At 34.8% G+C, this 26,562-nt stretch overlaps 2 protein-coding genes across 8 annotated transcripts in view; one reads left to right on the plus strand and one right to left on the minus strand.

Annotated features, from left to right (window-relative positions):
- Positions 1-26,562, minus strand: part of CENPP (centromere protein P) — a 169,264-nt gene that overhangs the window by 40,261 nt on the left and 102,441 nt on the right. The gene's annotated exons all lie outside the window — the stretch shown is intronic.
- On the plus strand, positions 4,219-26,512 carry ECM2 (extracellular matrix protein 2). 2 transcript variants are annotated; one of them, XM_064454210.1, is made up of 11 exons: positions 4,219-4,394; positions 5,138-5,217; positions 8,450-8,768; positions 13,776-13,964; positions 15,345-15,827; positions 16,124-16,239; positions 17,750-17,885; positions 18,830-18,987; positions 21,012-21,151; positions 22,313-22,639; positions 23,412-26,512. In XM_064454210.1, the coding sequence occupies exons 3-11, from the start codon at positions 8,474-8,476 to the stop codon at positions 23,617-23,619; spliced, it is 2,052 nt and encodes a 683-aa protein (XP_064310280.1). In that variant the 5' UTR covers positions 4,219-4,394; positions 5,138-5,217; positions 8,450-8,473; the 3' UTR covers positions 23,620-26,512. The 2 variants fall into 2 exon arrangements, with proteins under 2 accessions (XP_064310280.1, XP_064310279.1); XM_064454209.1 differs by lacking the exon at positions 4,219-4,394 and having other exon boundaries at positions 4,973-5,217.

The raw sequence follows: 26,562 nt of genomic DNA on the forward strand, positions 1-26,562 counted from the left end.
AGAATTAACACCTTCTTAGCTAAAACCAGCACATCCACGTACACATTTTCTATCTTTTTAGTCAACATTTTCTCCGTTTTACTCCAAAGCAAGAAAAAAGATACCTTCAAAACCTGTACTGCATGGCTGCCATATATGTTGTCTAAACCATCATAATGTGGCAACTCATCACTAGCTAGGAGTCAGATCTGTAAATAATCCTGACTCTAAGTTCTACTTAGAGAGGTCTCAGTGCTAAGAGCACTCAAAGAGCCAACAAAGCCGACATGAAAACACACTGCCTTTTCTCTAATCTTGATCAGAACACATGGAATAAGAGAATAAAAAATATATATATACATCCATTTGAAGTAGAATTGATCTTATTTTTTCTGAAAGCCTATTTTAATGTCATCTGCAATCACATTTCATGACCAAGCATGCCATACACCCTTTTGAACCACTTACAAATTCCTTAGGGATTGCTAACTATTCATAGAAATGAGAGACTGGTTCTGCTTGGAGAAAGGATAGCTTAGGGCAATTCTAAGAGTAGCCTTGCAATATCAAAGAGAATACAAAGCACAGCTCTCTATGGAGGTGCATCCTCAGAAGGATGAGAAAAAAAGAAAATTTTTTTTCTCAGTTGCAGTCAGGCAGCCAAGAGCATTTGTGTAAACTCTGTCCTTGATGTTTTTCAAAACCAACTGAACAAAAGCCTGAGCTGAATTCAATCTGCACCCTGCTTTGAGCAACAGGTTGGACTAGATGACCTACATGACCTCCTGAGTACAATCATACAGTCAGTTAAGAAGGTAATTTAAGCAATACTGTAAGTTATCAGTGGCTGTCTAAAATAAATGTATTCTTGCCTTTAGTATGATAAGCTATGTTATACCTGGGATTAAACTGGCTCAGTGTGTTCCCCTCGGCCCAGCTCTCCAGCCTGTCCAGGTTTTGTTGGATGGCAGCACAGCCTTCTGGTGTATCAGCCACTCCTCCCAGTTTGGTATCATCAGAGAACTTGCTGAGGGTACACTCTGTCCCTTCAGCCAGGTCACTGATGAATATATTGAGCAGGATGGGACCCAGCACAGACCCCTGGGGAACACCACTAGTTACGGGCCTCTAACCAGACTCTGCGCCTCTGATCACAATCCTCTGAGCTCTGCCATTCAGCCAGTTCCCAGTCCACCTCACTGTCCTCTCATCTAACCCACACTTCCTAAGCTTACCTATGAGGATGAAAGTTATTCATGTTATTTGTTTGGCCATTATGCAGAAAAAAATTACTTTTTAAAAAAGGTATGGTGTAGAACTGAGGTTTCATGGTCTCTATAAGATGTGATCATAAAAAGTGACTTCAACTCCTCTTTCTATACGCATATATCATCTCCCAGATTTCCACTCTTAAACTGACCAATTCCAAATGCTTGACTTCTTAACTTTGCTTAAGATTTTTTCTCTTCTTTAAGTCTTTTAACATGTCCTCCTTTTATTTGTTCAGCCTGCTGGCTTTCTTTGATGACTAAGGTATTACACTTCAGGCATTTTCAAGATTAAGAAACACATGTTGTTCCTCCTCTTTCAGCATGCTCCATGTATTTAAGTGGCCTTTCAGACAGAATTTGAAAATCTATAAGCCACTTCAAAGACCACAGATTCTATTACAGTAACCTTTACATTAATTTTACCTCCCTCTCAGATTTAGAACAGAGCCATGGTAGTGAACATAAGTTTTTCCTCCCACTGTTCATTCCAGCAGGAAGAAGCAAAATTAATAAAAAGAAAAACAACAATAGTACTTTTGCACACTAATAGTTCTCCTTGCTGTGAAAGGAAAAGAGGCTACTGATGCCCCCAGGAAAATCAGAAAAATTAGAATTGGATGTTATGGTGAAGCAATGTAGAAAACTATGCTTAGAGGATGAAGAAAAAGCAGTGGCAAAAAAGATTCCTTTTGCCACTCACACTTTGGAAGCAATTCTGTAAGATCACAAGTAAGATCTCTAGTTCATAAATATTCTTGTATTCCCTCATGGTATAGGAGTAGGTATCAAAAGCAGACAAATTTTGGCTTTTATTACGAGTGAGGAAATGACTGCAAACATACAGATGCGAAGGAGAACAATATGTTATCAATGTTTTATGTAGTTCCAGAACTAAATCTCTGTAGGAACCTGTTGAATACGTACATCATCTGAAGTTTGTGCTTCAATTCATCCTGTCCCAAGAACACTAATACTTAAAGAATCCAACTTTTTGGTACAAAAGGCTGTATTCACACTACCCACTGAGGTGAACAAGTTCTGCTGGGATAGCAGAAGGAAGAATCCTGCTGTTGCTCCATATTGTCATAACTATGCTCCTTCACAATATGGAGGTAAGGTATTTTCATATGATATGGCTAAATGAAAAAGCACACTTGCTCTTGTATACTTCCCTAGTATAGTTTTTAAAAGATACTAATTCTTTATTTAATTTCTACTTAATGTGGCAACAGATCAGAAAACTCAAGCAGAAATAGTGAACCAATTACAATTACTAGAAATCCTTAAAATAAAAAAAAATACTTTATACTAGTATAGGGGTTCAGGAATGTTGCTGTCTTAACTCATGGTATCCTTTACAATCACAGAAGTGAGATTTAGATCATTGTTTGAGAAGAAGGTCTTTTGGGAAAACATAGAAAAAAATTATTTCAACTGTATCAAATTGCTTAAAAGCCTATTTCCACTATTGGTTGTCATCTAATGGGTACAGTTGTTGTAACAGATGTTATAAAACTCTTTTGTAACCACTATAAACAAGCCTGATGCCAATCTAAATTCTAAACCCTCTTTTTCACTGAAGATTTCCTTGAATAACTTCCATTGGATAATTTCAGCAAAATAAGAGGAAAAGCCTTATCCCGCTACAAATAACAAGCTATAAGGAAAAAAGATCAGCCTAGATTTTATGAAGAATCCATGCCAGAGGCTCTGGGCTTCCATGTTCATTTCACACATCCTATGGTTCTTGCTCAAGACACTAAGCAACAGTGCTCTTGTGGCAGTTTGCCATGAGACACAAAATAATAAAAAGTTATTTTAATTATTAGTCACTGCTGTTTACTCTTTGTCTCTTCTCTCCTCAAATGAGACCATTCCTTATTAAGGCATCATCATAGACAACAACATTCATATTGCACAACTCATTCAAATGACTAGCCATGCCTATGGGATAGGCAGGCATACAGTACTTACAGACGAAGCAGATATTGGCAACCTGTTCTGCTCTCAGAGTGAATTATTCACTTAAACAGAGTAAATACTAGATCCCTGAGGATACCGCAATATTTTTCACTCAAACAGCAATTACCTGAACTGTACATATCTAAAATAATTTGCACGGCCATCCTAGTCTGAGGTGTTAGCCAAATACACAGTATTTTTTCTTTAGTTATAACGACTGACAAGTTTCTGATACTGCTGAAGTATCTGTTTTAGAGAAGTCTATATATTGATTCATTAACACGGTAAGGTGTTGACCTTTGAAAAAAATACAGAGATGACATAACCTAAGTCATCCAGCTTTAAGGATTTGCTAGAATTCAGCAGACCCACCACATCCAAAGCAGATGCATTAAACGAGAGCTTCACTTGAGCAAAGGCTGGCCAGATACACCTTACTGGCCTACTAGTAGGCAATCTTGTGTCCCAGTTAGGTAGGCCTTCTGGACATGTGTGCCTGAACACTATCAGAAGATGGTCCTCAGATGGCAATCAGAAACATAAGAAGCCATATTTAAATATATAATAAAGTGAATGCTGGCACTTCTGTCTCTAATAAATACACCATCATTTAAATACGTAATGTCTTTTAACTGACATGCATAACCATAAGAAGATTGTATTTGCTATTCTTTTCCCCACTTGTGCGGGAGCAACATTTGTTTGACTCACTCTTTACAAATCAATGCTTTAAGGACAGGTACTGAACCCTGCTGTCTCATTTCAGATGCTAGCTCCATTTGCTAAGTATAACTATCTCCATTCTTTTTAAACAGATCCAGATAAAATACAAAAATGTATTATTTCTTCTTTTGACTTTGCAAAGCAAAGCACAGTAGAAACTGGATGACTATTTTAAGAGACGATGTGTTTTCTCAGTATCTTCCCACCACTTGCTGGATAACAATTATGGTTAACTCAATGGTTATACCATTCCATGACTATCTGTCTAAACATTCCTCAGAGTACGAATTCCAGCAAACAACAAATTTTTAATGTCAGAACTCAGAAAACTCCATCTACCAGGTAGATTTGTAATTTCTGAAGCTTAGCAGACTCACCATCTCCTCAAACACTGACACTCTGCAGAACATTTATGTGGGGATGAAGAAAAAGGCTCTGCTGGCATACAAAGGACTTGTGGTAATGTACCATTATTCCCTCCCCTCCCCTCCCGCTCAGTTCTCATATTCGGATTACTAACTTCAATGCAGCTTCTGCATAGCGGTGCTTGAGGATCATGTTTCAGGATGTAATTAGCCTTACAAAAAAATGAAGGGAGAATGCTTCAGTAATTTTATTTTCCATGCATAAGCTACAGCTTATGGTGAAATCATTGCTGTAAATGGACAAAAGAAACATTTTCCATGCTAAAACTTCAACAAAAAGGTTTGCTTCTTACAGATAACAGGCTATACAGGCAGGAGTGGATTAAGAAAATATGAATTGTGGGAAAAAGTTCTAACTTTGATAAATGCTTTTATGTTAAGTTTATGCTTGCCAAAATGTATTCTCTCTGTAAAATAATAAATCTCCATTAAAAGCATGCAGCCTGGAAACTAAATTTCTAAATACATAAAACAGAACTGAATAAAATACATACTTTTGTGTCTTTTGAAAACACTCCGTTTTCCTGTTCCTTATGCAACTGTACATACTGAAAGAGAATTTCCAGCTGTGCCTTGTCAGCCTACGGACCAAACATATTGTGCTGCTTTTCATTTTCCTTAAGTAAGCTTTTTAGTTCTCCAAGTAACAGTGTTAGAGGATTCTCTGCACACAGAACAGAACAGCGCTTTGTCCCCAGGGAAAGAAGCTATTTCAGACTTAACTAAGGAATCATCTACCATGTTTCAACCATTCCTACTGTTTTCTCTGTTTTAAAGATATCACTGTGATTTTGTTTCATTTGCAACTGGAGACTAAATGACACCAGGCAGAATCTGCTGTTAGGTTAGATTACAAGGTAAAATGTTTAAAATTTTAAATTACTGCTTAAAGCATGGTGTTGAATGGCTTAAATGACATATTAACTTTGCAAATATGTATTAAATAATATTAGCTATATTTAGCAATACTTAACATAAATGCTTTTCTAGATAAAGTATGCAATACCAGTTGATCTGCTTTTTTTTTTGGTATGAATGCTTGCCATGCACTTCAAGCTTAAACTAACTGAAAGTGCAATTAGTTTTACTGGTATGGCTAAATGTAACTTATTTCTATGCAATGAGTTTAAAGAAGAGTATATGAAAAATCTTGGTAAATCACTTTAACCCCTGTGTATCATGAGAAATAACCTTGACTACTTAGATTGCTTGAATTTAGACTGAATAGAGAAAGATAGATTATTTAATACATTCTGATACTCTGGTATTTCTAAAGGGTAACTACTTCAAAAATTAACTATTTCCATAACAGCAAAATGATAGATACTGAACTTACTGAAGATAAACGTTTTGAAAGTTACAAACTAATGAACATATTACATGATAGAAGTAAAGTTAATAAATATGCTTACACACACTGTGCATGATCTAAACATTTACGGGATTTATGGGTAAAATTAAAAAAGGTATAGCAATGCAGTCATATTGAGAGTATCTGGCAACACAAAGATATAATAGTTGCATTATATTAGGTATCTATACTTTTATTTTGATATGCAATCATTTATTACAGAAGTCTTACAACTTGAATTGGTTGAATTGTCCCCAAATTAAAAGTTGGCTGGCACTATACTAAATATATCTTCCTGATAGATAATCTGAGGATTCCAGCCATGGGCAGTAAAGGCCTAAAGTGTTTAAGGCCTTTTTCTTGCATGACATTCATGACTGGGGCCTTAAAATGCAAGATACCACTTACTAAATAAGCCAAGGTAAGAAACTTAGAAACACAGCACATGTTTTTCATGCAAGGAACACCATTTGATCGAAAGTAGCAGTGTTAAGCTTTCAGTACTGAAGAGTTAATTAACTTGGTGTGAAAATACAGCATATAAACTCACATATATGAACAGGATTAGTTTATAAAGACATATTATTGGGGCATTGTTGTCTGTTCAGTTTTGTTTGTGTGTTTTTTTAAAAATTTGTAGTTATAATGTATTTTATGAAAACAAGTTTCACTTCAGAATAAATGGATTTATTATAGAGTTTTACTCTATATTGAAGTTAATGGCAAAACCCTGAGACATAGTTTGTACAGTAAATGTAATGTAATTCACCCTATATTATTCCTGATTTTTAAAAATACATGCATAGAGAATGGAGAAGTATTTCAGTCATGCCATTATAAGCCTCTGGTCACAGGAAGAAATGGTTAAATGTTTCAAAAAGCACAAATGTAACATAGTAGCATGGTAACTACATAGCTACAGCATTATTATAAAGCATACTATAAAAATGTGACCATAATTAAGATGTCACTAACTCAACAGAATGAATACACATGTTCAAGACTTTTCTTTGTATATTCAGTTTTCCCTAAGGGCCCTTTGTGTTTTTCATTCAAACTTGCGGAACAGAAGTTGACTCTGTAATTTTATAGGTAGTCATTACCCTGCAAGCAAGTTAGAAACCAAAAATATTAGGTCATTTGTCCTGCAAGCTGAGGTACTAAGAAACGAGCATGTTCTGGAAAAGAAAAGACATCATCAATGTAGAGTACAAGGTTCTGCATTTATTTGATATGTTAACTAACAGTAATATCTGTAAATAAAAGGCCAGTAGTCTATACAGCATTTTGAAATAACTGATTTCTAATGGGTAGAGAGCAGTAAACTAAAGCCCAGATTAATTTCAGAACTCTGTTATTACATTGTACGTATGTGAGATGCCTCTCAAATTCCCTTCACATAGAAATAAAAACATCAGCTTAGCTTAACAAAATTCTGCAAATTAATATATATAGGCTATAATATTTTAAAATTAAAATAGTTGAACACAGAAACTACAATATTAGAAAGATGTAAAAGCATACTGCTTTAAGCTTATTTACTGCCAACTTCCCATTTAAATTGTGCTGTGGAAAGCATGAAAGACATTCAATCAACCACATGCCTTCTGTTAAAGAAAAGTTAGGTTACTTGTACCAAAAACTTTACCTATTATATAAATCAGAAAATACTAAGATGCAAAAAAAAAAAATCTGATTCAGGTGAAAACATAGTTCAAGTTCCTGAAATAACAGTATCCTGTATTTATACAATATAAGTAACTGTAAGACAACTAACTCCAACATGAAAGACTACATACAAAACCAGACTGATGAACATTAAGAAAAAGCATTTTTTAATGCCCTCAAGGCTTTCTTAGGGAAAAACGATGGACATATTCTAAGCCTTGTCTTGGACACAAAGACCAAGCGCTCTAAGTCTCAAGTTCTTCACTAATTCTCAACATAACAAGAATACTAGTGTCTTCAGACTCTATCATCTCAGTAAAAATAGGCCACTAGACAGAAGCGTCTCCTTCTGAAAGAATTGTGCCAACAGAGCTATGACAAAACATTAATAACTTTGGACACGCATAGCCTTATTTCCACACTGGTACAGCCATAGCTGGAGATGCTTTCTGTGCATACTCCTGAATCTGGGCTGCTCTGTTTTGGAATGCCACCTTATTGGTAACAGTAAAAGTAATGGTTCTGTCAGAAGCATAAGAAGGTTCAAGATATATAATAATTCCAAATTTCTTAGAAAGTAAATGCAGAACACAACCCATTATAGATCCACCTTTTTAGACTACCTGTGCTTAATAAAAACTTCCACTAGAAAAGCAGATGTGGGATGTCACAAATAGTGCTATTGTGATCAAACTTCCAAAAGGTCTCCTCTGCTGCAGAGCTGAAAAGATTCTGTTAAAGAGGTAGATGGCTAGAAATGGAAGCAAAAGCAACATCTCTTTTCATCTATGGTGAAAAATACCTTGCACAGAAATGACAAACCAGAAGCATTTGGGGCAATGTATCAGAAATGAATTGCCATTTTTCTGTTACATTGCCATTCCCATGTTCAGAAGTTACAACAACCTGGAAGAAATATTAGCAATCAAAAAAGAGGAAGCTTCCAAGAGGAAGCTTGGTTATATTGACCTACCATGTACTGATCCACCTGCTTTGAAAAGTGCACCATATGACTGACATCATCCTAAAAGCTCTCTAGGTATCTAATTTACCTCTTTTTTCCCATCCAGGATACTTTCTGAGACCGCAAAACCATGCAGGCTACATCGTTAGTCTATTATTTCCTGCTTGTCTCTCTGTGCATTGATTTTTCTCAAAATGAAACTAATGCACTTCTCAGGAGGCAAAGGAGAAGAATGCACTACAAAGGATTGAGAAGGAACTCCTCAGCAGGGCACAGATCCCCAAGACAGCCAAGGATGAAGCCTCCAGCTCCTGTTGCTGTAGTACCCAGCATACCTCTTATTGATATTGATGACAGTGTTATGGGAGTATTCGACTCTCTCATAGGTTTGGGTGGACATGAATCTAGTTACGATGTTTTACCAGGTAAGAATAAAGCCCCTCTTCTACTTCAAGTCAGCCAATTTTTCTCTTTATTTTAAATGAGACATATAAACTCATGAAAGTTTTATTTTAGCTCTATCTGCAACACATACTGAAATAAAACTCAATTACCTTTTTGCTAAACTACTTTTGATGCCTTTTATAACTTTGTGGTTAGCATATGAAGCTTTTTAATTGTCTATGCTTAATCCTTTGCCAAGTAACAGTGATATTTTCTCCATTTTTTCTACATTCTCATTTCATCTTAACTAATAAAAATTTTGTTGGGATATGTTCATAATTTCAAATGTGTAGAAAGTTTGAAGGCCATTTTGAAGATTGTCTTGCTCAATACATCTCCTGAGGCAATTAGCATTTCAGTGAGGCCCTACTATCAATAACACCAGTGTTATTTAAAATGGGTTTAAGTTCTTTTTCATTGTTGTTTTTGAAAAGCAGCATTCAAACTATGTCTAGATGCAATATTTCAGGAATAGTTCTTTATTTTGTAAATAAATTAATAACTCATGGTAATAGTTGCAATATGAAACAAGACCCTTATGATGGAAACCTTAGCAGAGAAAGAAAAACCCCCACTCATTCAACACAAGATCACTCTTATACTCCATCTATATTGAGAGCCCCGATTTATTTAAAAGTAGTTCAATAGAATGATTTATGCAATACTTGCCTTTTTGGTGATCCAGAGGTTTTCATATTTCTGCACTAATATATATTTTATGGTTTTTGAAGGAGCTGTAGGGAAGAGGATTTGATGTCTTAAGAAACAAAGACCATAATTTTATTGATTTTTACTGAAACCTGACTTTGTAATTGCCACAGGCCTCTATATAGTCTCCTCAGAGAACACAAGACTAGATGGGGATTGAGAACTGATAGTTGTTAAGTGTCCCTTCGATCCTTAGTGCAGTAAAGGAAGAGAGAACTCTTGCTGTAGGATGTTTGTGGTTTTATGTTCAGTGTCACAAATGGGAAATTATGACTCACAAAACAGGAGATTAAGATTCACAAGTCTAAAAATCCAACTTCCATTCTGAAGATAAGAACTTCTAAATACTGCTATTAGGATTTTTCAGTTTTGAAACTCGAGTTATTAACCAATTGTAAATTACTGAGATGTTACAACACTTCATTTCTTTTCATAGAAAGAGGTTCAAGGTTTGAAGACACCGGGATGTTGCGAGGAACCAATACAGGGTCATGTCCACTCTATAGCTAATAAATATAAAGACAGGTATTTCCAGTCCAGCACCAAGAGATCATACACTGAGTAAAATCATCATATACACTTTTATGACTTTTATGAAAAAAGTAAGAATGCCCTGATGACCACTGCTCTACATAAAACAATAATAATCCAGTTTTATCAGCTAAAAGTTAAGACTCTTAGTGTGTCACACAAAAGACTTGACCGCTAGGTTAATAGGTCTCAACTTAAACGGTAAAATATATTTTATTCACATTTTCTTAACAACTACTATTTGTTCTGAGTCTTTGCTTTCAGAAAGGCTGAACCATTTCAAACAAAATATTTTTAGAGTAAGGGATTTTAATGGGAAAACTAGCAAGACTCTATCATTTCTAGTGTGGACTACAATATTACTCTTACAATACATACTACTAATGTCAAACCTTTAATTTAAAAATATTTGTTAAATTAAACAGAGGAAAATACCACATAAACAGCATACACTTCATGTAAGATATTCCAGTCTCTCTGTCAGAGACCATCAGTCATGCTGAAATAATGCATGGTTCTTCCCCCCTCCCCGCCCCGTTTGTTTCTTTCTATCTGGACTTTCATCCAAAAGCTGAGCTAAAACCACTGAACTCATTTTATTTGGAACTTCATGCTGAATTTACACCATATTTCCAAAGGTTAGAATTCCTGTGCTCATCTGCCAAAGACTTTAACCACAATGTATTTTTTAGTCTAGCTTCTAAAGTTCAAAATTTTTTCAAGTTAATGTCAGATTTGGAAAAAACAGAGCCTATTAAATAATAGAACACTATTATTAATCATGCTTCAGAACAGAAGAAACTGCAATACAAAACTTAATTTTCATTCTCCTAGCTACTTATTTTGCTCTTAGTAGCCTAAAAAACAATTTACACATATCATATGCAGAATGAAAATTAGCAGTTAGAGGTTTAACAGTAACCAGTCATATCTCCTTCCTCCATATAAAAATCATGTGAACCATTTAAATTAAATCAAACAGTTCACCACAACATAAGCTAATTGCCAGCTGTTTGTCCTTTACAGACTACAGTCTGCCCGTTAAGCAGTGCAAAATAGGATGCACACTGTTGCACTTCTAATATCTGTTAAACCTCACTTCTCCCTGCCCGTACTGCCCTACTGAGGTTATTCAGTGGCTAGGAAGTTTAAGCAGCATCTCAACACAGTCTTTGTCTCACAGGGGTTACGTGAATTCCAACATAGTGCCAAACAGCAGTTCTGCAACGCAATAAAAGGGTACTTCTTTACCTTTGAGCGTGCATACTTGTCCTGTCTTTTTAAGTAACTCTCATATACATAGAAAACAAGATAATTTGTTAAAGTCAAATGCAGAAGCCAAGGCCTGATAACCCACATCTTTATGCTTATTCAGACAAGACTTGCACCAACTTCAGCTTTTAGCTAGTGGCTAAAACAGAATAAAGAATTCAAGGAAGCACAGAATAATTTCCTTCTCAAGCTAGATATGTTCCTCTGGAACAGCTGACATTTTATTGTTTAACGTGAGAAAGTGTAGTGTTCTTTTTGTGTTTCCTTTGGAGATTATTGAAAAGAAACATTGTGGCTTCCTGGCAAACACATAAAAACCAGAAGTCAGAATACAGCAAACTGCTGGATTACAGATACCTGGGTAGAATGACAAGGAACTTAAAGCCAACTAACATCTGGCCTGGGCTAACTCATCTCCTCCTTCAGTTGTCATGGCTTGAGCTGATTCAAGCACAACTTTTTTTGCCTGAAATGATCCATACGTATCCTGGACCTTGGAAAAACCAAGATGCAACTGTTCAAAAAAAGTAATTTCTCCCCTCTTCCATCCTGAGAGTAACTTAAATCAAAAGAACAGTTTCAAATATATAAGGAACGGAGAGGTGCATCCAAACAGGATGATTCTGATAATTAATTTTTATTCTGGAAAACAGGTTCATATCCAATGGTCTTTATGTAGAAAGGCAAAGGAATACCTTTGTCGTGAAGCTAAGAGTAGGACTGCCTTCAAGGACTTTGCAAAATACCTGTTTTTGATTCAAATATTAATTCCAGAGACATTTCAAATGAAATATCTACAGTAGTCTTGTCAGGATATGCAGAGGCTATCCTGAATATTCTTCCCTTTAAAACTGAACAACCAGGCATGGACCAAGGTGGAGTGTGGGAAAACAAACCATGCAAACAACTCTTTCCAAAGACAATTTGTCTACTGCAAATGGAAGTCTCTTGCATGTAAATTCAGTTGAGATAAGATTTTTCCACTACGTTAGACAATCTTCATCTGAAGGAGTAAGTCAAACCAAAGAGGAAAAAAGGAGCAATTTTTTAAATTATTTATACACAGGCAAGTACAAAGTAACCTAGAAATGGGTTTTCAGCTTGAAATGAACACTTCAGCAATGCATTCTTACATTAATCAAAAGGAAAAGGAAGGTGTGTAGGGAGTACAGATTCTCACCAGATTCAGAGGTACACTCAAAAATAGGAAAAGATTTGCATGGGATGAAGAATATCAACCTTGGCTTTCCTCCTCTCAAAAGACCAAAAAAAAAAAGTGTCATGCTAAAGTGCAACGTTTATCCTGGAGTCTAGATGAGAACTGCCCAGGGAAACATTTGCTGAGGTAGATTCCATCACTGGAAGGAAAGAGAGACTGGGAATAGTTTCCTTCCCAAGCCTTTATGCTCTCCAACAACTTGCCTACTGAATATCTGGGTATAGCTTACAAAACAAATCTTTTCTACATTTCTTTCTGAAAATCTCGATTGGTACCCTGGGGAAATCTCAAGTTTTTGTAGCCATGTCTAGAAACTTTGGAGGTGAAATATTTATTAGCACAAGTAGTTCAAGATTGCAACTTTCCTAGCAAAGAGTATTTTTCAGATAAAGCAAGTTACAGGGAAGATGAGACATTTGCCATCTTACCAGTCGTTACAGAATGGACTTCACTTCCATTAAGGCTATGAACAGTCACTGTAAAGTTAATATTGTTACCCTCCTTGTTCCACAGAACCTTAACAAAACTTTCTCATTTAATGTGCAAGATATTAGAAAAGCTGTCTAGTGCACAAGAGAGAAAAGATGGGGCTCTGGAAAAAAATGTTCCCAACTTCTGCATAATTTATTTTAACTCCATTGTGATGAAAAAAACTTTGTTTCTTTCTCAACTGTATCTATGCACAACTTTCATTGAAATCTGTGATTTCTGCTTTCCATTTTTAAAGATGGAGAGGAAAGAGGAACTGCTATGCAAAAGACCCTCAAAAATTCACCATCTAGATTTAATTTCTCCAATTTTAGGAATATCTCTGAACTTGAATAATCAAGAGTTTTTCCAGAAGACAAAGCTGGTAAGGGTCCTCATCAGCTGGCTAGGAAGAGGGGGAGGGGAAATAAACTATTATGACAACTGCCTGAAAGAGAGGGAGCAGACAATTAGAGGGACAGAGAACTGCACTCAGTTTTCACTGTGAAGCTGTAAACAGGTAACAGCTACATACACATTAATTGTGTGCCTCCCCCTTGATGCCTTCACAGCTGAGAGGCCCAGAACGAAATAGGGACTGGAGACTACTAATAAGTTGAAGAAAATACAGCTATGAAAAATAAGGAATAAGGGTAAGGTACTTTGAATAGGGTGTATTTTAAAAATGGGAACAAAATATGAATGTTTCTTTCTAAAGTTTTAAATAAACACTGTTGGTTTTATTTCAGTTTAAGCTACTTAACTCCCATTTTCTATTTTCTTTTCTTAGGAAAGAAGGGGCACTGCACAGCTAATGGCATGATGATGTATGATAAAGCCGTCTGGTCTCCCAAGCCCTGCATTACCTGTCTCTGTTCAAAAGGAGAAGTGATATGTGATACCACCATGTGCCACCCTCTGAAATGTCCCAAAACTATTATACCTGCAGGAGAATGCTGCCCGATTTGTTCTGATATTGGTACAGTACACCATAATATTTTTACTGTTTTAAAACTACCTTATGCAAAACATAACATAAATGCTATATTTAATGATTACAAGGTACACATTATCCTTTTACAGAGAAAACAAGTCCTGAATTACATGATAAGAGTAGATCTTCATAATTTGTACTTTAGTTGACTTCAGTTTCTTAGAGTACACTGGCTGATAGATGAGTTTGAGATAAGATAGATGAGTTTGAGGTAATATTTAAAGAGAAGAATATGTTAAGTATGCAACAGCAAACTTAATTATATTTCTTTTTTTTAATTTTATTTTCCCCTTTCTGCTTCTTCCCACCTTACCTTTACAAAATTTTGGTAAATGTACAAAGAATATCTGGTTACATTTTATATTCCGCTTCCATTTACGAAGGATCAATCAATAACTTCTAGCCATTAATGTATTACACATAGATAATAAACATCATACAGTTTACAGACTGGTAAATCTTTGTTAGGCGTGTAAAAACATGCAGCTATTTGATATAAATTAAGAGAAGAAAGTCAACTCCAACAAGAGGAGCAACAGAACTATAATCTTGCTTCTTCATAAAAATTTTTTTTAAAATTGGTATCTTTAAAAAGAAAAGAAATGGAGGAGATAATGCTGAAGGGTGATTTCCTTCCCCCACTCCCAATGCCCTAAGTCTGCAAAGTACTGAACTTAACCTCCTTTTACTGTAAAAATATTATTTAGCCTCATGTGTGTGCACATATATAATACACAGAAATGCACTGAGTAGAGACATGATAGAAATTAACTGTAGAACTAGAAGTCATGTTGACTGAAACAATTAAACTCCTTTTATTTGAATTGCCCTGTTATGAGAGTAAAAACTGCATTTTGGTAATCGAGTTAACACATTTCCCTGGTGAGCTCCCCACATGCAGCCATCTCTACACCTCACAGTCCCTTGCGCAGGAGAACAAGTCTTAGCCTTTTTGAATTTTATTCAGATAACCTTCCTCACAGTCCCAGACACATTCTTTTTCCTTTTTAGACACCTCCACCAACACAAAACCCCCTAATTAATATATTAGTTAGTTAAAAAAGGAAGATAATGAAGGCTATATTAATTTCCCCCTCTTTTTTCTGGAGTTGCAATGAATCATACCTGCCTACAAACTGTTCTGTATGGTTGGTTAATCATTTCCGAAAGTATGCCTCTTCTGTCAAGCAGTAACGTAAGACCATGTTTTCATTCTTTCAAAACATATTCTAAAGGGAATACTATTCTTCTATAGTTAACCATATTTTTATTATATGAGGGGAACAATGTTTACTAAATCTTTTGTTTCATATCCTCTTATCAGACAACTTACTTTTTGTTGTTGTTGTCATTGCCTCTGGCTAGCCTCCTCTTTGGATTCAAGTATTATTTCACTGGATGACATAAGTGAGTTGTCTGGTGATTCTCCAGAACCCAATGACCTTGACAACGTCAATGTATTCTCATCAGCACATACTCACGCTGAAAAAGATCAACTGCTTAGAACAGAAGTGGTAGAGATTAAAGAGAAAGAGGGTCGTAAAAAGGATGAAAAGAAAAGAAAAAGGAAAGGCAAAAAAAATCAATGGAAGTATAAAGCCTATCACAGAGAAAAGAAACCTATCACAAGAAAGGGAGCTACAGAAGAAGAAATACAATATGAAAGCAAAGATGACGATGGTACTTTCAGAATGCCATCTCATTTCCCAATTCCTGTTTCACCCATAGAAGCTCCTCCTTTGCCATCTGGATGTTCCACCTTGGACACTACAGTAAGCTGTATTAATGCCAAACTTACACAAATACCACTAATCTCAGATCCAGATCTAACAAGTCTAGACCTTACAGGTAAATAATATGTCTACTTTGCATGATTTTTCCCATGAAGTAACCTTATCCACTCTCAAATGCAGTTGTTCCTTATCACAGAAGTGTATTAGAATGAATTTTACAGCTAAGCTTCTAAAGCAATAAATTTAAAATGTTAGATTTGCTTACTAGTGTTTGAATACTAATATTAATATATCTACACACAATTGTAAACAGCACAACTATTTTAATAATATATTTTTCATGTACAATACTACACAATTCAGATGCATGCTATAATTCATAACAAACTATTTTCTTGAATTCTGTCCTAGGAAACAGTATCACTGCTATCTCAGATGAAGCATTCAATGGGATACCTAATTTAGAATGGATTGATCTGAGTAAAAATAATATCACCTCTCCTGGCATAGGTCCACGAGCATTCAAAGTAAGAAAGCCTAACTTTTCTACTATCCTATGACTAATTATTGCTTAAAGGAAAATTTTTCCTGCTTTTCAGTCCTGGCTTTTCAAACCTGGCTATTTCAAGAAATCTCTCTTCATAATAAAGAGTATGTAGAGATTTTTGAATGACAGTGACCAAGTATTAAATGTTAAACAATAAGGGAGATCATATTTTCTATATTCCATTAACAACACCTGGCATACTCAGACTCAACATTTGTAAATGTATGTATCATCTTTCTCAATACATTAGCTCTGTAAAGATTATGCTCTTGGATTCCCCCCAAAAATCAACTCAATAGGAGTTCACCTAATCAGCGGTATGCTTACTGTTGACTATCTTTAATGAGAACCTTTCAAGCATAGCTGCTTACTAAAATAGTCCAAGAATCCTTCTATATTCAGTCTTTTTCTTGCAAGGAGAATTTACATGGTAACAGGCTATTCAAGTGCATCCACATATTCCTCACCTGGAGACAGAATAGTCCCATAATAATTTTTTATGCAAGCAAGTATGTACAGGTTGTAATTCAAGTGTGGAAGTAAGGCATCAAAGCCTTGCTTTTTCAGGCAAGGTGAATACAAAAAGCATATGAACAAAAAATCCAATTATCACAGTATGCTTTTAATTTTGTTTCCTGCCCCATGCAATCAGTATTCTTGTAGGACTCTCAGTATATTGCTTATATAACATGAACAGCTTTGGCTGATTTCAAAGGGCTTCAGTTCCTACAACTCCTATGAAATCAAAGTGGATGGAAAAAACAGACCAAGAAGGTGTCTCATGAAATAAATTTTAGTGAGGCTTTTATCACACCAGGCAGTTGATACAAAACTGGAGGAAAGCAGGCTTCAGTGGATCCACTGCTAAAACAGTTCCACCTTTTTAAGAAATGCTCACTACTGCATGATTACTGATGCGTGTTTATAAAAATTAAGTTATGATAATTTTTCATACCAATTTTTTAGGCTGGCTGAAGTAATAAAAATCCTAATCATTGAAGAAGTTGCTGCTGTTATGCTTGAGCAAAGTAAATTTGCTGACCTACAGAAAACCATCAATGTGCTCACAAATGAAAAGTATGAATGCGTAATCTATAAATGCATGTACTTTGAACTCCTAAATACTGCAGTTGTGTAGTAAGATAATACTTACCTGACTTAAAGACAGTAGCAGTAATATAAATAGTTATGACTGGATATCTGCAGGATGGCTATGTGGAAAGTTAATGTGCTCAGTCAAGCTGTTCCAGCTACACATTACATTAACTGGCACCTTTGTTAATATTTAGCATAAAGAACCCAATTAATTAGACTGACAGGAGAAAAACTTTTTTTTTTTTAAATCAAAACACTGGCTACTAGTGCACTGCTGCTGAAAGTCTTCAAAAAGTGTGTGTTTAAGAAAACACTAACTATGACTACATAAGATGTTTAACCATATATTTTACACCTTGATAATCTAAGTTCTCTTCTTCATCTCTATGAGTAAGATCCTGAAAAAGCTAAAACGTTTGTATTTGGATGGAAATAAGCTGGTACATATACCCTCTGAATTGCCATCAACTTTAGAAGAAATAAAAATAAATGACAACCGCCTTCATGCCATTGATGAAGATGGCTTACAAGGTACTTAGAAAACTAATATCATTCATACGAAGATTAAAATAAATTTGAAAAGCAGAATGTTTGACCAAATGCATCTGGTTTGATATAACCAGAAAAATAATTGCTAGCTTTTGAGTGCCATGTTTTCAAAAGGCAATGAAAACTGAAATATTTGCATGATGAATTTTTTTAAAACTACATTTTCCCTTCTTATGCAACTGTTACTCTGCCAAATAAGCTTATATTTAAAGTTACTAAGTAGAGGTGGATTTAAAGTATGTTAAAGATTAGTTTAAAATCATTAAACTCCACTATTAGGAGGAAGCATACAAAGATTCTGGAAAAAAAAAAATAAAATTTGGCTTATTTGTGAATGAGGAACTTATTATTATGAAATAGTATTTCCTGATTAACTTTGATTAATACTGGTTTCTTCTGTGACCTGCATTTGGATGGCTGAGGAGGAGGAACAGTAAAATCCATGAAGGGTTCTCAACACAGTACAGTAGGTGGTTGAAAGGAGTAGAGCAGGGAAGGGGAGATATGACCCAAAAAAAAGAGTAACATACCCATTATCATATCAGTGACGGGAGACCCATGGAGGTCACTGGGCAACTGCACAAAGGTCAGCACCCACATAGTATTCCAAACATCATTTGCACATAAACATGAAGGAATAAGGCCTAAATGGTAGCACTACCCAGAAGTCTTACAGCTGCTGCCTTTTCCATTTTAAGTGAGAGAGAAAGCTATAAATAAAGCTCTGGTCAATCTCTAAAGTTCTACAAACTAATAAAGAATATAGTTCTATGGTTATGAGGTAATAAACGAAAATCCTTTCACTACATTTATTCATTGCTGTGAACTGATCTGAGTAATGTTTAAGACAGTTAAATTTTAAACATGCATTTTAACAAGAAATGAGATGGCATTAACTAACAGAAATTCCATCATTTTCTCCCCAGATTTAGAGAACTTGGTCACCCTGGAATTAGAAGGAAATAAACTTAGTGAAGCGAATGTCAGTCCTTTGGCCTTTAATCCTTTGAAAAGTCTCTCGTATTTGCGACTGGGAAGAAATAAATTTAGAATTATCCCACAAGGTCTTCCTGCCACTCTTGAGGTAAAAACAAAACAAAACAACTGAAAAAAGAAAAACAAAACAAAAACCCAAAACCAACCCACACCAAAACCAACCAACAAAAACTGAAAACCCAAAGAACCAAGAAAGCTTCATTTTTTCAGATATTTTAAGACTTTTTTTTTCTATTTACTGCCTTACTATCATCTGGTAGAGATAAATTTAAATTTTATAAATTTGTTTCTAGATATGCTAATAATTTTTATTCCTAAAGAGTTATTTCTAGAAATTTACTTATATATCAGCTCCATCCCAAAAGATATCTTTTAAGTCTGAATTTATCTAGTACTGTCTCACAAGCCAGGATAGCCTGCAACTTGTCTATTCAGTTACACATCATTCACATAATACTCCTAATACAGATGTCTTAATGCAAAAATATTGTGAACTTTGAGATACCGCACAAAGTAAAGTTCACAAGACAGCAACAAGAATAATGAGAAATCTAGAAAATCTATTCTATAAGGAAAGATTAAAGGAAGCAAGATTGTCTAGTCTGAAAGAGAGAGATGCCGATATCTAACCATCCCTTTCCTCTTCTGGCTGTCTAGATCTCAACTTCCCTTGTTTTCCAAACCTTTGCTGAATTCCACCTTATTTAGGGTGGGAGGCAGTGTTTCAACGGGAGGTTTATTTATCCTCCCTGAACAGTTTCCTCATTCCTTGATTTTTAGTCAAGAAATTTCTTCTTTTGGTAGTCCCTCATCCCATTCCTCTGCCCAGAATTTGAAAGTGATTTGTTGCAGTGGTTTGTTTGGTTTTGGGTTTTTTGTTTGTGTTTTTTTGGGGGTTTGTTTGTGTGGGTTGGTTTTTTTTGTGTGGTGGTTTTTTTTGTTGTTGTTGTTGTTTTGTTTTGGTTTTTTTTGTTTTGTTTTTTAAGGAATGCTATCTGGAAGGTATTTTTTCTGTCTACTTTCATTCTCTGCTTACCTCAGTCTTTACTTCAAAGATATTCCTTACTACCTATTGATTCTATGTTTCCTTTTGCTCTTTCTCATTTCAGTGTCCTCATATTTCTTTCCTTTTACCCTTGGGATATTCTGTAATCTAAAACGCTGGGGCGGGGTTGGGGGTTGGGGGGAAAGGAAAACCAAATCTAGCAAAACCAACAATATATTTTCTATAACATTATCTTGTTCTGCAGCTACTGCCTTCAACTTTACTTCAGCCTAGTGTTCTCCACTAGCCATTCACTCCTACATTATATATATATTATTTTTTTTTCCCTTATTTCATTCCTACTTGATGAAACAGTGAACATCTGGCAAGTGTTCTACACTACTTCATATGATTTGGGAATATTTGCTTTTAAACCAACACCTAATAAATTCACAAACAATGACTTTCAGGCTACAAAGTTGCTTTTCTCTTTTCCCAAAGCCTTCCTCTAAGGCCCTAAATTCTCTTCTGGGTTCTACAGAAGTTTTAGTCATTGCTCCATTATTATTTCACGTCGTATTTATCCTACATTACAAGCCATTATGAGGAACTTACGCTCTGTAAAACACACAGTTGTGATACATTGCAGACTCAAAACATTAAGCTTTGTAAAACATTAACATCTTATATTCCTACAAATTTGAGTTTCAAAGCTCACAGGCACCAGCAAAAAATATTAAGAAAGCAAGACACTTAATATTTTTCTCACTAAGAGCTTTCCAAAACAAACAAACAAAAAAACCAACAACTTCTTGTCATTCTCATCACGCTCGCATTATAAACTTTTACACCATACAACTTCAGGCGAGACAAGAGATACAATTGTTTTTCTGTTTCAACTTTCAAAGCAATCTGTATTCTCACAAATGAGAAAACAAAACAATTGCTTGGGAAAGTTGTGTTTCTAAAAGTCACACTACAGCCACAAACTGACTCCGATTCAGATTCAGAAATTAACAGATATATCAGGTAATATGGAGGAGAGGAAATAGCTACATTTTAAATTTACAATGGAAAAGAACAGCATATTTTGGTTTCACAAATTTTCTTTCCAAATGCACTTACAGGAGATATACCTTGAAAATAATCAAATTGAAGAAGTGTCAGAAATTTGCTTTAACCATACCAGAAACATAAATGTCATTGTGCTAAAGCACAACAAATTAGAAGAGCACAGAATAGCACCTTTGGCTTGGATAAACCAAGAGTAAGTATGAATCAGATAAAATATAATTATTTTATTTTTCTCTGTTATGAGTCAGATAATGAAATAAATATTTGCACTTCATTACTTTTAACTTGAAATTGTAGTAATCTTTTGATTTGCTTGTTTTCCTTTGCTAACTTGTTAATTTCCTTTGCTTAAATTGTACAGTCTGGGACGTATCCGGAGTCAGCTTTAAAACACAAAGATCTTATACCTCAAATTTGTACCATAGTGACATAAAAGTCTAAATATTTTTCTGATCATCCAACAAAAAAAGAATATTAATTATCAATAATTCTCCATACAATTATACAATAATTTGCCATTAATATATTGTTATCTCACAGGTAATTAAAAAATAAATTAATATTGTCCTGGCCTTATTAGACTAAAAATTATAGACACAAAGGAGATGAAGGGAAGGACTGTGCAGCCACATTGTGTCTGAGTATAATATAAACAGAGCAAGCAATGTGAATGAAGAAGCATAAGATGACACTGCTTTTGATTCTTCTGTTAAATGATTTACTAAGATATGTAGGGTACCTTGCCATAACCTGTCAGCTGCAGTCCTATCAATTGTTTTTGGATTTGTAAACAGCTTAATCTGAAAACAACCACACTGTTACTAACAGCTTCTCCGATCTCTGGAGGTGAATCATGTCTGAATGATTTAAAAGGAGCCATTCACAAAACAATTCCATTTCAAATGGGCTTTAGAAAAAAATTTTAAAATCCATGTCAATGGGATAACCGCTAAAGTCCCAAGCTCATTATGTGTTCTCCAGTGTAACTCGTTACTGCAATTCTGCAATGCTTGCCAATCACAAATTAGTCCCCTGTGTTTCCCCTGTCGAACTTTATCTCTGTACTCATAACTGTAGATTTCTTCCCATCAACAGAAGAATTGGGCTTGATTCATAGTTAATGACTTAAATTCTTTCTGTTCCCATGCATGACCATGTTCCATAAAACACATTCTGTTCCATTAACAGAAACAAATTTCCCTTTGAAATTTAATTTTAATTTTATTTAATTTAATTAATTTAATATAAATTTAATTTTAATCACATTAAGCACTATCTTGTCATGAAAATAGCATTAACAATGCAGTATGCTATAGTGGTTTTATACTTTTTTTTTTCCCCTCCTTTAATGCAGGAACTTGGAATCGATTGACCTCTCTTATAATAAGTTATATCATGTTCCCTCCTATCTGCCAAAATCTTTACTACATCTGATACTTGTAGGAAATCAGATTGAAAGAATTCCAGGATATGTCTTTGGTCACATGAAGCCAGGGCTGGAGTATCTCTACCTGTCCTTTAACAAACTTACTGATGATGGAATAGATCCAGTATCATTTTTTGGAGCATATCACTCTCTGAGAGAGTTGTTTTTGGATCACAATGAATTAAAGTCTGTACCATTTGGAATTGATGAAATGAGAAAATTACATTTTCTAAGACTGAACAATAATAAGATAAGGTAATTTCCAAGCTCTTTGTTACATTAATGGTGTTAAAATAATTATCACAAGACATGCTTTGTTTTAAGAACTTTTTCCTTATAAGTAAATACTTTTTATAAAAATTCTGAAGGAGGAGCTAAATTCTGGGCTTTCTACAGCAGTATTTCCACATATGATAAGAGAAAAGTGAGAATTCACTCTTCCTTATAGTTCTTGAAAATGCTTACACAGATGCTGAGCAACAGTTCTCTCCAGGAAATTAATGTACTACTGCTTGGGCCACACGTCCACCAGGGCAGCTACAATTTGTTAGACACAGCAAAGTACCAGCTTTTTCTGCTCTTGGACCAGAGTTCAAACTGGTCACAAAAGAACTGGAAGGAGTCATCGCCTCCTGGTGTCCACTGAAAGTGGACTTTCAGAAGGTTTCAGCCAGCCCCAGTTGTGAAGTTAGGCATGCTCTCTAGTTCCTCTGTAATGTTACAAAGCAAAGGAAGGACAGGCAGAGGATCTTACCTGTGTTACACAGAAAGTTTTCATTAAGCAACATGTGGCAATACTTTCCTCAGGAAAACTAAGTATATGATATAAATGAGAAAACAATGCAAGGAGAGAATTTTAAAAAGAATTACTTGTAAAAGTCCTCAATAAATACATTGCTGAGAAAATTTAATGTACTGCTTAAGTTAACATTTTCAAATCTCTAAATAAGCAGCATCTCTAAAATAAATTATGGAGTTATGAGTTATCTTGAATAATTAAAATATAATTCCTCCCACAATGTCACAGGACCGTCCCTCCAGAACGCATCTGCAGGCCTCATATCAATGATGATGATAATCATGACAATAGCGAAGAGGAGGAAAATGAAGAGTCACGTTTAGAACACGTTCATCTTGAAAACAACTATATCAATACAAGACAGCTATCACCACATGCATTTTCATGCATAAGATCCTACTGCAGTGTTGTTCTTAAACCACAGAAGACCAAATGAACACCCAACTTTTGCACTGCAACTCCTATCTCTAGAAGCACAGCTTTATTTATTCTCTGCTACTAACAGGCCTGCTTATTTCTGATTTAAATCCTTCTTACTACTATAAATAAGAAACAGTATATTATATACTGAGGTAAGGTAATAGCGTGTTTCTTAATAAAATTTCATTACAAAAACATTAGATGTAAAAATAGAAGCTCAGGATCATGTAATATTTTTACTTAAACACAATAGATCAAACTGTGCCCCCAGATATACCCTCAGTAAGATCATATTTTAGAAAAGAATATAACTAAACCCTCAACTTGGTCCTGACTTACTTGATTAAATTAATTTAAAACATTTTAAATGGTACCATCATCTTTAAAAATTATACAAATTAAAGTCCTTGAGCTATGAACATTCTAGCAGTACAAGAATCAAATTTCTTAAATCGTACATGGTACTGGATTTTCTACCAAACATTTTGCAGTGATAAATTATCTTCCAACCAAAATTTCAAGCAAAATGTTGAATTGTTTGTTTCAGATTACCCTGAAAACTTCCCATATTCAAATAAAAAGGCTGATGAGTTAGAGCAATTAATTTCTATATGGATACATTTTTCTTTCTTAAACAAAAGTTTATTTGAATTTTAACTTTTTTTTAAACTCAGAGAGTAGTAGGTCCCGTTCATTTGTACAATAGTTAGCTTGCTAGCTTTTTATACTGTATAGGAACAGGATCATGTTGCCCAATTAGGGGCCTAATTAGACTTCCTTGAAACTTTGAAATATTCAGTTAGTGGTTATTTGAAAGCTTCTAGGTAATCATAAATCACAACTTCAGAGACAATGTTGATTAAGCAGTTTCAGTAAGACATTTGATACGAATGTCTGCTTAGGTACACAATAGTAAACATTTACAAATAGATCTGTTTCCCTAGAAAGGAGTTCAGTCTCTTGAAGATTTTTATAATGTCTGAGTTCAAAGAAAAGAAGCATTTTTAATAGTCCACTCCAGATTTTAATATTATATTCTTTCTCTAAAGTGACCAAAAAATTTGATAAAAAGTAGTTAATATTTTTCTTTTTAAAGAACAATTTTAAAAAATCAAAGCAATTCTAACATCTTTCACATTTATTGAATTCTACATTCCTTTCTTATGAGAGTAAGCTAGCAGTAGGAAATTATTACAGATCTCTGGCAAGTAATTATTCTTCATGCAGTCACTCTCCACTTTCTCCCGGGCTATTCTGTGAGTCATAAAACAATCTGTACTCTGTTTTCTTCAGTACTATAGGTATGCTGTCTAATAATTTCTTCTTCATACTGAATTGGAACAAAGGATTAAATGGCTTAAAACAGGGATTGACTTTTTAAAGCACATTAAAAGCTGTAAACAACTGCACATCACAGAACCTTCTATGGACACATATTAACTAATTAACTGTAATTTTATTGCCCTCACTCTGGAAGTGAAGATTTCACTATGCATTTCCCACACACCCCAATCTACAGTCAACAGACATGTCATATAATCAGCATAAGCATACTGTTCGCACAACATTTAACGTCTCCAAACATATTTTTTTAGCATAATAGACAGCATATATGAACACCTGAGTTTTGTTTTCTCTGAAGCTATATAATCATGATAAAACCAAAATCACACTGTTCTATCTCAAAGTTCTCTCTTACTCAGATAAATTATTACCTGCAAGGCAGGATGGTACTTCATCTGCAGTGAGCCAAAACATAATGAATTTCCTGTAAGAAACAATTCTAAAGATATGTGGATTTCTGTACAAAGATTGCTTTGGATATTTTGTTTGGTCAAGTATGGTCAGATGTCATCATACCTTAGTGATTTGCTAAGTTTGGTAAACAACGGGGACATCAACAGGCTGAATTTTTACATAAAATGTTCTGGTTTGGGTGCTTTGATTTCATTGCTTCTGCACTATCAACATTAAATTCCTTCCTTCCTTTTGACTTTGGCTAATACTTTGGCTAATATTTCTTTGTCAAACACCATTAAGTTCCCAAACTACTGTTTTAAGAGACTAAAAAAACCTAAATTATTAAAATGAATACTTTCAGTTCTATTGCTAAATAACTTCAGACTTTGCAACACTGCTGAGCAGTTCTTTCAGAAGCTTTACTAAGCATTTTGAATACACAGATTGACCCAAGGAGGGATTTCCAGATAAACAAGCTGCTGTATTACACCATTTTATGCATTCTTACAATAAATTTAAGCAAACACCATGGATTGTTATAATTATTTTCATACAAATAGAATACTTTTCTAATCAAAACATTCAGACTACCCACTAGAAGATCTCCACTGGATTTGCATGTGATAACACTGCTAAAATACAGACGACTAAAGATTTATTGCAATCATTAATATATTTTTTCTCCAATATGCACTTTTTCACACTTAAGATATCATAAAAGTTACTTTTATGCAAGTAATTTGTCTAAGATTTTTCCCTTGGTCGTTTAATACAATGAGTATCAAGCTTGCCTAGAAGTATGCTGTGATAAGTTGTTCCTACAAGAAGCATTCAATAACATAACATGACCTAAAGTAAGGTTATGGTGCAAATATAACGCCACAGTAGTGAGACAGAGAGACGGAAGGAAAACCGTTTTGGAATTGGAACACAACAGTAGCAGAGGCAGAAGACCAAGAAGGAGAAAGAAGCCAAGGGATTGAAGGGTACACAACAAATGGATGGTTACTCAATATACATTGGCAACTGAACCTGGATAACATTTCCATATGTCAAATGCAAGCAGTTTAAGACTGTTTACTCTTCAAAATTACCAACTACATTGGAAGCAAAATGGGCCTGATTATGAAAAATCTCACTACTTTTTAACAGTGACCCTCAAAGGATTTTATAAAAAAAGTAATTGGGATTATCACAGTTTTACAGCTTGTGACAGTAG

Source organism: Phalacrocorax carbo, chromosome 6 (assembly GCF_963921805.1).
Source record: "Phalacrocorax carbo chromosome 6, bPhaCar2.1, whole genome shotgun sequence".
Lineage (NCBI taxonomy): Eukaryota > Metazoa > Chordata > Aves > Suliformes > Phalacrocoracidae > Phalacrocorax > Phalacrocorax carbo.

Bases quoted from the DNA above. Each gene is read 5' to 3' on its own strand.
- ECM2 (XM_064454210.1), top strand. From the start codon at position 8,474: ATGCAGGCTACATCGTTAGTCTATTATTTCCTGCTTGTCTCTCTGTGC. The intron at 13,965-15,344 runs GTACAGTACACC...GCCTCTGGCTAG, and splicing joins CCCGATTTGTTCTGATATTG to CCTCCTCTTTGGATTCAAGT. The intron at 18,988-21,011 runs GTAAAAACAAAA...ATGCACTTACAG, and splicing joins GTCTTCCTGCCACTCTTGAG to GAGATATACCTTGAAAATAA.